This window comes from Trichechus manatus, unplaced genomic scaffold (assembly GCF_000243295.1).
Source record: "Trichechus manatus latirostris isolate Lorelei unplaced genomic scaffold, TriManLat1.0 scaffold00014, whole genome shotgun sequence".
In the NCBI taxonomy this organism is placed as follows: domain Eukaryota; kingdom Metazoa; phylum Chordata; class Mammalia; order Sirenia; family Trichechidae; genus Trichechus; species Trichechus manatus.
Window position 1 is genome coordinate 772,190 of NW_004443950.1, and position 11,191 is coordinate 783,380.

At 40.1% G+C, this 11,191-nt stretch overlaps 2 protein-coding genes and 1 non-coding gene across 5 annotated transcripts in view; 1 reads left to right on the top strand and 2 right to left on the bottom strand.

The window, feature by feature from the left end:
* Positions 1 to 7,631, bottom strand: part of PRMT7 (protein arginine methyltransferase 7) — a 44,221-nt gene extending 36,590 nt beyond the window's left edge. The window contains exons 1-2 of one of the 3 annotated variants that reach the window (XM_004371645.2): positions 7,457 to 7,631; positions 6,571 to 6,607 (exon numbers count right to left, since the gene is read on the bottom strand). In XM_004371645.2, the coding sequence (XP_004371702.1) occupies positions 6,571 to 6,607; positions 7,457 to 7,551 (132 nt within the window). In that variant the 5' untranslated portion in view covers positions 7,552 to 7,631. Of the gene's footprint in view, positions 1 to 5,966; positions 6,551 to 6,570; positions 6,608 to 7,443 lie in introns of those variants that run through there. The other 2 variants (XM_023726800.1, XM_023726801.1) reach the window with 2 other exon arrangements.
* LOC111819637 (U6atac minor spliceosomal RNA) lies at positions 1,610 to 1,735 on the top strand. Its single transcript, XR_002823226.1, has one exon. It is a non-coding gene; the product is annotated as a U6atac minor spliceosomal RNA (small nuclear RNA).
* The window catches only part of SLC7A6 (solute carrier family 7 member 6), a 50,301-nt gene continuing 46,625 nt past the window's right edge, over positions 7,516 to 11,191 (bottom strand). The window contains exon 12 of the mRNA XM_004371457.2: positions 7,516 to 7,642. The gene's annotated coding sequence lies outside the window, so the exon portion shown is untranslated. The remainder of the gene's footprint in view (positions 7,643 to 11,191) is intronic.

An 11,191-nucleotide genomic window follows, 5' to 3' on the forward strand; every position in this document is an offset into this window, starting at 1 on the left:
TATAATTAAGGGCATTTATACAAAGCCAACAGCCAACATCACCCTAAATGGAGAGATTTTGAAAGCATTCCCCTTGAGAACGGGACCAGACAAGGATGCCCTTTATCACCACTCATATTCAACACTGTGCTGGAGGTCCTAGCCAGAGCAATTAGGCTAGAAAAGCAAATAAAGGGCATCCAGACTGGTAGGGAAGAAGACAAACTATCTCTATTCGCAGATGATATGATCTTATACAGAGAAAACCCCAAAGAATCCGCAAGAAAACTACTGGAACTAACAGAAGATTTCAGCAAAGTTTCAGGATACAAGATAAACATACAAAAATCAGTTGGATTCCTTTACACCAACAAAGAGAACCTCGAAGACGAAATCACCAAATCAATACCATTTACAATAGCCCCCAAGAAGATAAAATACTTAGGAATACATCTAACCAGAGACATAAAAGATTCATACAATGAAAACTACAACACACTACTGCAAGAAACCAAAAGAGACCTGCATAAGTGGAAAAAAACACCTTGTTCATGGGTAGGTAGACTCAACATTGTGAAAATGTCGATGCTACCCAAAGCAATCTACAGATACAATGCAATCCTGATCCAAATTCTACCGGCATTTCTTAATGAGATGGAGAAACAAATCACCAACTTCATATGGAAAGGGAAGAGGCCCCGAATAAGCAAAGCATTACTCAAGAAGAACAAGGCGGGAGGCCTCACAATACCTGATTTTAGAACCTATTATACCCCCATGGCAGTCAAAACAGCCTGGTACCGATACAACAACAGATACATAGACCAACGGAACAGAATTGAGAATCCAGACATCAATTCATCCACCTATGAGCAGCCGATATTTGCCAAAGGCCCAAAGTCCGTTAATTGGGGAAAAGACAGTCTCTTTAACAAATGGTACTGGCATAACTGGATATCCATCCGCAAAAAACTGAAACAAGACCCATACCTCACACCATGCACAAAAACTACTCAAAATGGATCAAAGACTTAAATATAAAACTGAAAACAATAAAGATCATGGAAGAAAAAACAGACAATGCTAGGAGCCCTAATGCGTGGCATAAATACAATACGAACTGTAAGTAACAATGCACAAGCACCAGAAGAGAGACCAGATAAATGAGAGCTCCTAAAAATCAAACACTTACGCTCATCAAAAGACTTCACTAAAAGAGTAGAAAGACAACCTACAGACTAGGAAAAAAATTTTGGCTACAACAAATCTGATCAGTGTCTAATCTCTAAAATCTACAAGATACTGTAAAACCTCCACAACAAAAAGACAAATAAACCAATGAAAAAATGGGCAAAGAATATGAACAGGCACTTCACCAAAGAAGATATTCACGTGGCTAACAGACACATGAAGAAATGCTCACGATCATTAGCCATTAGAGAAATGCAGATCAAAACTACAATGAGATATCATTTCACCCCAACAAGTCTAGCATTAATCCAAAAAACACAAAATGATATGCTGGAGAGGTTGTGGAGAGACTGGAACACTCATACACCGTTGGTGGGAATGTAAAACAGTACAACCACTTTGGAAACTGATTTGGCACTTCCTTAAAAAGCTAAAAATGGTGTTGTATGAAAGAAGAGAAGGTTAGCACTCCCCTTGACAAGGATGGAAGAGGCCCTTGGGCCTTACAACATGCATACGGTTAAGGCATTGACATCTACTTTGTGGCATCTAACCACTGTTTTTTTTCATCTTAAGTGAGAATAACAGCAGAATTGGAAGAGCGCAGTCAATGTCACTGAACTGTGCATGTAGAAATCTTTGAAATGCTGTATCTTTGGTTATGTGTATTTTCACCAAAAAAAAAAAAAGTTGAGAAGTTAGAGGGTTGACATGTAGTGGGGTTGTTAACCATGATCATAGGGCAACAAGTGTACTAACTGTTTAATGAGAAACTATTTTGTTCTATAAAACATCTAAAGTGAGAATAGCAGAACAACTAGAAGAACGTAATCGTTGTCACTGAATTGTGCATGCAGAAATTTTTGAAATGGTGTATCTTTGGCTATGTATATTTTCACCAAAAAAAAAACAAAGGGTCAAGAAGGGAGAGTGTTGACATGTCATGGGGTTGTTAACCAATGTCATAAAACAATATGTGTACTGACTGTTTAATGAGAAACTATTTGTTCTGTAAACCTTCACCTAAAGTACAATTAAAAAAAAAAAAGAACTAAAGAAAAGCTTTAAACACAGAAGAAAACATTCTTTGATGGTTAGGAGGGTGGGGAGGGAGAGGGAGGGTTATTTACTAACCAGACAGTAGATAAGAATTATCTTAGGTGAAGGGAAGGACAGCACTCACTACAGGGGAGGTCAGCACAACTGGACTAAACCAAAGCTAAGAAGCTTCCTGAATACAATCAAACACTTTGAGGGACAGAGAAGCAGGGGTAGGGGTCTGGGGACCATGCTTTCAGGGGACATCTAGGTCAACTGGCATAACAAAGCTTATCAAGAAAATGTTCTGCATCCTACTTTGGTGAGTAGCATCTGAGGTCTTAAAAGCTTGCAAGCAGTCATCTAAGATGAATCAATTGGTCCCAACCACCTGGAGTAAAGAAGAATGAAGAACACCAAAGACACAAGGCAAGCAGTAGCCCAAGAGACAGAAAGGGCCACATAAACCAGAGACTTCATCAGCCTGAGACCAGAAGAACTAGATGGTGCCCGGCTACACCAATGACCGCCCTGACAGGGAACACAACAGAGAGTCCCTGATGGAGCAGGAGAAAGGTGGGGTGCAGAACTCAAATTCTAGTAAGAAGACCAGACTTAATGGTCTGACTGAGACTGGAGGAACCCCAGAAAACATGGCCCCTGGATTCTCTATCAGCCCAGAACTAAAACAATTTCCGAGGTCAACTCTTCAGACAGGGATTGGACTGGACTGTGGGACATAAAGTGATACCCGTGAGGAGTATGCGTCTTAGTTCAAGCAGATACGAGACTGAACGGGCAGCTTACGTCCAGACGAGAGATGGGAAGGCAGAGAGGGTTAGAAGCTGGTTGAATGGACATGGGGAATCAGGGGTAGAAAGGAGGAGTGTGCTGTCACAGTATCAGGAGAGCAATTAGAGTCATGTAACAGTGTATGTATAAATTTTTGTATGGGAAAAAATAAAAATGTAAAATAGCAACACGGAACTGTAAAAGAAAATGGAATAATGATGTCAAAATTCTGAGGGGAAGTTATTTCCAAACAAGATTCCATATCTAGGCTAACTCTTAAGTGTAAAGATGGTATAAAGAAATTTTTAGCTAAGCACAGTTGCAAAAACCTTACCTCCCATGCACACTCTCACAGGAAACTAAGGAAGGATATGCTTCACCAAAAAGAGGGAGCAAACCAATAAAAAGAAGGATGAGGGATCCTAGAAGACCCAGGATAAGACAGAAGTTAAGGAAATCTGCAGGATGATCAGCAAGAATCCCAGGATGTCAGATACACAGCAAGTACAAAGAACAACCAGTCCAGACTGGAGCAGGTCATAATGATCCTGGAGATATTTTCCAAGAAGATAAAACAGAGTAAATATCTGACATGTCTGACCACTCTGAAAGGAAATTTAGACAACTGGGAAAGAGTTTGGGCATAAAAGAATGATGTGTACGTAGAAAACAAAGTAAAAAGTAACTATTAACAAAGAGTTGTGCAAGAAAGGAAAAGTAATCGGAGTATGTCACATATACTATGTAAATAGTGTTTACATAGTCCTAATAAGGTAAACTTTACTCACAGTACACACCTATATAAGTGCTTTACAAATATTAACTCATTTAAGTTTCATAACAACCCTTTAAAGTACTATTGTTATCAGTTAAAAAATGGCTGGAGCAGTACAACTGCCAGAAATTCAAGCCAGATTCAGAAGAGGATGTGGAACAAGGGATATCATTGCTGATGTTAGATGGATCCTGGCTGAAAGGAGAGAATACCAGAAGGATGTTGACCTGTGATTTATTGACTATGCAAGAGCATTCAACTATGTGGATCGTAACGAATTATGGATAACATTATGAAGAATGGGCATTCCAAACCACTTAATTATGCTCATAAGGAACCTATACATAGACAAAGAGGCAGTCGTTTGAACAGAACAAGGGGATACTGTGTGGTTTAAAATCAGGAAAGGTGTGCATTATGGGTTTATTCTTTCACCATACTTATTCAATCTGTACGTTGAGCAAATAATCCAAGAATCTGGACTATGTGAAGAACGCGGCATCAGGACTTGAGGAAGACTCATTAACAACCTGCGACATGCAGATGATACAACCTTGCTTGCTAAAAGTGAAGAGGATTTGAAGCATTTACTGATGAAGATCAAAGACTACAGCCTTCAGTATCGATTACACCTCAACATAAAGAAAACAAAAATCCTCACAACTGGATCAATAAGCAACATCATGATAAATGGAGAAAAGACTGAAGTTGTCAAGGATTTCATTTTACTTGGATTCATAATCAACATCCATGGAAACAGCAGTCAAGAAATCAGACAACATATCATACTGGGCAAATCTGCTGCAAAAGACCTCTTTCAAGTGTTAAAAAGCGAAGATGTCACTTTGAGGACAAAGGTGAGCCTGATCCAAGCCACAGTATTTTCAACGGCCTCATATGCACGCGAAAGCTGGACAATGAATAAGGAAAACCGAAGAATTGATGCTTTTGAATTGGTGTTGTCAAAGACTACTGAATATACTATAAACTGCCAGAAGAACGAACAAATCTTTCCTTAGAAGCGAGGATGGGGAGACTTCATCTCACGTACTTTGGACATGTTATCAGGAGGGACTAGCCCCTGCAGAAGGACATCATGCTTCGTAAAGTAAAGGATCAGCGAAAAAGAGGAAGGCCCTCTAAGAGATGGACTGATGCAGTGGCTGCAACAATGGGCTCAAACATACCAACAATTCTGAGGACGGCGCAGGACCGGGCAATGTTTCCTTCTGTTGTACGTAGGTTCGCTATGAGTTGGAACCAACCTGATGGCACCTAACGACAATATTGTTATCCCTATTTTACAGGTGAGAAAACTGAGGTACAAAGAGGTGAAGTAACTTGCCCACTCAAACACTAAATATTGATTTAACAAAAATTATAACTGCATTGGGAGGAAAGGGGAATGAGGTGGAAGGAAGAGCTGAAAGGAAACCAAATTCTCAGTTCTCATAGTGGGAAATCAATAGATAACAGCTATTTAGATATGAAGGTTAAACACAAATAAACAGCTAAAGACGAAGAAAAAAGATTGCCTCTAAGGTTAAGCATAAAATGGTTTTGTCTATGGGTGGCAGTACACCAGGGGACTGTTTTGTTTTTTTAAATAATTTATTGAGATGAAATTCATATAATATAAAATTAACCACATTAAAGTGAACAATTTAGTGACATTTTGTACACTCACAATGTTGTGCACCCACCACCTCTATCTAGTTCCAAAACATTTCCATCGTACCAAAGTAAAATTCCTTACCCATTAAGCAGTTTCTCCCCACTGTCCCATTCCCCCAGTCCCTGGCAACAACCAATCTGTGTTCTTTCTCTATGGGTTAATCTATTCTAGATAGCTCATATATGGAATCATATACTACGTGACCTTTTGTATCTGGCTTCTTTCACTTAGCATGTTTCTGAGGTTCTTCCATGTTGTAGCGTGTATTAGTATTTCATTCCTTTTTATGACTGAAGAATATTCTATTACATATATATATCACAGTTTGCTTATGGAAAAGTAAATTCTAAGTAAAAGCTTTGGCTGTAGAGCTGAGGGATGTTTAGATTATCAATACTGCACACCATATTCGTAATAAAGTAACTGTAAACATGAATTCATGGTAAGCACTTTGTGAGCTCAATGTCTCTCCTGTGATTTGTCTGTCCCTAACTCCAATACAATCTTAAATTGTACCTATCAAAGCAAGATGTCCAGATTGTAAGGGGTATTACTTCCATTGTCCTTGACTCTCATTAGAAGACATCTGTGGCGTTCTGAACAGTTCTGGGCATGGGGCACATTTTAAGAAGGTCATTGACATACTAGGTTGACAATCAGTAGAGGGTCTGGTTATTCTGGTTATTCATGCCAAATGAGACCAGAACTGCACCGTGCCCTAAGTCAATCAGGAAAAGAAAGTTCCGATAAAACACAAATGTGAAAGACAAAAGCTAAAATGTAACTCTGCAATGAAGGCCAAATGTGCTTTTCAAAAAATAGTCTGCAGTGACCTCTAGAGATCTGATTTTAAAAATACAAACTGACTATATAAGGTGAAACATCATGTAATTAGAGAATTCTAGAGAGTATCTTGGCAACCATCTAGTACACGTGCTCATCTGAAATCTGAATAACCAAGATCCAGAGAGGGTACAGGTTTTCTCCAAGGTCACACTCAGGTCAATGGCAGAGCTGGAAGTAAGACCCAGTTCTCTGATTGATTTCCAGACCACCACACCACACTGCTTCTGAGCATCAGTCTAACATCATAGAGACAATGGTTTCCTTTTACACTCACTCTGTCTTTGTCATGCAGCATATCTGCATAGGATGACCTAAAAAAAAACAGAAAGACAGTCAGAAACTTCTGTTAACGACATATATCAACACCTGAGACTACTCACATATATAAATGCATTCCTAATCAGATGCAACACACCATTTAGGCCCATGATGGAACTATTTTAATAGACTTACAACTGTCATTCTCCAGTACTGCAAAACAATATCAGAGACAGATACTCATTTTCAGCAAAGAACCTCAGACCTAAAAACGTTCTGGTAGTTAACCCTGTCACAGCAATTCCACAGCCACTAGCATTCTGATCACTGTACCTTTTTCTCCTCAGGAATAAGTCAGGCTCGATTATAAACTTGCACATACTTGTACGTCGCAATAACTGCAGATGTAACACTAGGGAGCGGAACTACGGAAAGTGTATACCTGCCATATATACGAACAGCACCATGTCATCAGGAACATGATGTAGTTCATCAAACTAGAGTGTTAAAGGGGAGAGAGCTGTTTCTCTGTATTTTCTAGGTAGTAATTTACAAATTTGAAATACCGCTGGCAGGGTCAGGATGAGCCCCCACACTCTGCTAGCCCAGCCCAAAGATGTTTTCTGGGAGTTCCAGGTGAGAACTATCAGGGAAGCTGCATTTAAAATAAGCTCCCCAGAGATTCCCATGTGGACCTAAAGCTTCCCCTCTAGCCATTCCCTTCTGGTTCTCCTATTCCAGGATTCCCGGTTGAGTACACTTGCTTGTGGCAAACACCTGCCCTGATTGTCAGCACAGTGTGACAGCCTATGCCACACCCAGAATGAAGTCCAAGGTGTCTGCTTTGAGACCAAATGTCTCATCCTGCTGAAGCCAACTGGGAACAAACCTGCACGTACTACCTCGCAATCTCCTGGTGGTAGTCATAGTGCTCGTCCTCCTCCAGCCACTCCACAGACCCCGTGGTTGGATTGGCCCGCCCGCAGAAGACCTTCATGGTGCCACTTGGCTCCTCAGCATTACACAGAAAAGCAGCCTGGCCAGCTTGCTTCTATGGACAGTCTGGTTGTCAGAAACCTATTCACATCCTGATACCCAAAAATATAGGGAGAAAAAAGACAAGAAAAGGAAGGAAAAAAAATGAAGAAATTGACAAAAGTGTCAAAATCACTGAAAAAAAATAAATCAGTATTTTGATCTTTCCAGCAAGAGCTATTTGGTTTTATATTCAGCATGTAACATCAAAAACTACAATGCATCACCCACACATTACTGGCACTAATCAAAAAAACAGAAAATAACATGTTGGAGAGGTTGTGGGGAGATTGGAACCCTTATGTGCTGCTGATGGCAATGTAAAATGGTACAACCATGATGAAAAACGATATGGCTCCTCCTTAAAAAGCTAGAAACAGAAATACCATATGATTCAGCCATCCTACTCCTAGGAATATACCCTAGAGAAATAAGAGCTGTCACACGAACAGACATATGCACACTCAAGTTCATTCCAGCATTATTCACAATAGCAAAAAGATGGAAACAACCTAAGTGCCCATCAACATATGAATGGATAAACAAATTTGTTACATACACACGACGGACTACTACTCAACGATAAAGAACAATGATGAATCTTCAAAACATCTCACAACACGAATGAATCTGGAGTGCATTACGGTGAGTGAAATAAGTCACTCACAAAGGGACAAATACTGTATGAGACCACTGTTATAAAAACCCAAGAAAAGGTTTACACACAGAAAAAAACAATCTTTGATGCTTAGGAGGGAGGAGATGGGTGGGGAGGGGAAATCATTAACTAGATAATAGACAAGTATTAACTTTGGTGAAGGGAAAAGCAACACAAAACATAGGGGAAGTCAGTACAACTTGACGAAGGCAAAGTCACAGAAGCTTCATAACACATTTAAACACCATGAAGGACCGAGTTACTGGGGCTGAGAGCTGGGGACCATGGTCTTGGGGGACATCTAGGTCAACTGGCATAACACAGTTCATAAAGAAAATGTTCTACATCCTACTTTGGTGAGTAGCCTCTGGGGTCTTAAAAGCTTGCGAGCGGCCATCTAAGATACATCTACTGGCCCCATCTTGTCCAGCGCAAAGGAGAATGAAGAAAACCAAAGACACAAGGAAAGTATTCGTCGAAAGGGCTAACGGACCACACAAACCACAGCTTCCACCAGCCTGAGCCCAGAAGAACTAGATGGTGCCCAGCTACCACCACCAAACACTCTAACAAGGATCACAACAGAGGGTCCTGGACAGAGAGGGAGAAATATGTAGAACAAAATTCAAATTTACAAAAAAAGACCAGGCTTACTGGTCTGACAGAGACTGGAGGAACCCACGAGACTATGGTCCCCGGACACACTGCTAACTCAGAACTGAAGCCACTCCTGAAGTCCACCTTTCAGCCAAAGATTAGACAGACCTTTAAAAAAAAAAAAACAATAACACACGTAAGGAATGTGCTTCTTAGTTCAATCAAGTATACAAGACAAAATGGGCAACACCTGCCCAAAAGCAAAGACGAGAAGGTAGAAAGGGACAGAAAAACTAGACAAATGGACACGATGAATCTGGGGTATAAAGGGAAAGGGGGAAAGTGTTGACACATTGTGGGGATTGCAACCAATGTTACAAACAATTTACGCACAGATTTTTGAATGAAACTAATTTGTGCTGTAAACTTTCACCTAAGGCAAAATAAAATTTTTTCTAAAAAATCAAAACTACAATGCATAAATGTATAAAGCTGTCTGGGGGCTTCGGCAGTCCTCCATGATTCCAAAAGGGTCAAATGAGCCTCAAGGTGCGTCTGGGTGCAGCCCTCAGGTAAACGCAGGTGAGGAGGGAAAGTAAAGCAAGGAAAGAGTCAGGAGGAAAGGAGAACAAAAAGAGATGCAAGGTGGTGATAAAGGAGTGCCACCAATACTGCCAAAGTTTATAACATACTTTGTTTAGGGAAAAATACAAAGATAGACTAATTCAGAAAAACCTTCATCTAAATGAATAAATCACAGCTACACACAAACATGGATAATCTCCACAATATAACGTGGAGCATAAAAAACCAAATCACAGAATTCCATTACATAAAATTTAAATCCTGCAAAACAGAACAATATATGCCTCAGGGATCACACTAAGAACCATAGCAAGGGAATGAGGATAATGCTTACCTCTAAGAGGGAAAGGCAGGGGATAGAACCAAGGGCACCACACAGGGGACTTCAAAGATGTTATTGTTAGGTGCCACTAAGTCACTTCCAGCTCATAGCGACCCCATGGGACAGAGTACAACAGCCTCATTGGGTTTTCTAGGTTGTAATATTTACGATAGTAGATTGCCAGGTCTTTCTCCCACGGAGCCACTGGAGAGGTTCAAGGCTAGCAGCTAAGTGCTTAATCACTGTACCACTAGGGCTCCTTTCAAAAAGTAATGTTCTATTTCTTATATTGTGGGTACACAATTGTTCATGATATTGTCATTCTTTATGCCTCACATATATTTATGATTATTTTTACCTACTCAATATTTAATTAAAAAATAATTTTAAAAAACCCTTTTCACCTAAAAAAATCATTTGCTTCAAACAAATAAAATGTCACCAGATTCCTGCCTTGTATGGCCTGTTTCCCCAAAGGGATGCATTTCTGGGAGGCAAACAAACAGCTCAAAGTTTAAGGGCACATCTCAGCAGGTATGTACTCTCCCAGTGCCCTCCCCACCTCCAGTCAGAAAGCAGCAGGTGCTCCACATCCCACTTCATTTCTTGTTAACCACTGTACATTTTCAGGAAACCTTACAAAGAATGCCTACTCCATGGGTCTCTAAACATTCCTAAGGCATTTAACTGACCAGAAATGTTGACTTTCTTTTGAAGTTTCCTAGTCACAAACACAGACGAAGTAAACAGTGAATTCTTATACAAGAGGACGGGAAACAACCTTTTCTGAAAGGACCTGGGCAGTCACTGGCCTGGTTCAAAGTAGTCAATTTGTCCTTTGGTAAAATTCCACTTCTAAAAGTCCAGCATGTTTTGTGCTTCAGTAAAATTCCACTGCTAAAATTCTAGCATGTCTATCCTCTAGTCTAGTAGCGCTCAAACTTTCTGACAACCCCAGTAAGAAACATACTTTACACTGAGACTCAATACACACACAAATATAACTTGAAGTTTCACAAAACAATATTTAGCCTTCCTATGGGCAATGCTGATATTTTTCTATTTCACTTTTCTATTTTTAATTGCTGGTAGTGACCCACTAAATAGACTTGATAATTCACCAATGGGCTGCAATCTACAACCACTGAAAAGCACTGCTATAATCAGCTCTGTGTATCTCATGTACTAATATTAATAAAAAATGACAGAGTACCTAGACATTACCAGAATCTGCTAGGTGCTTTAGGAAACTGACCAACAAAAGGTGTAGTAGAATGAAATGACTACACCTGGCTGATTGGTCAGGGAGGGCTTAAAAGATGGGCAGGTAGGGTGAAGACACTTCACCAGATTAGAAAGGCTTAGACAGTCATGCACAATGAATAAATCAGTTTGGCTAAAGTGAAACTGAACAAGGAGTCAAACGCATCTGAGGGGTCC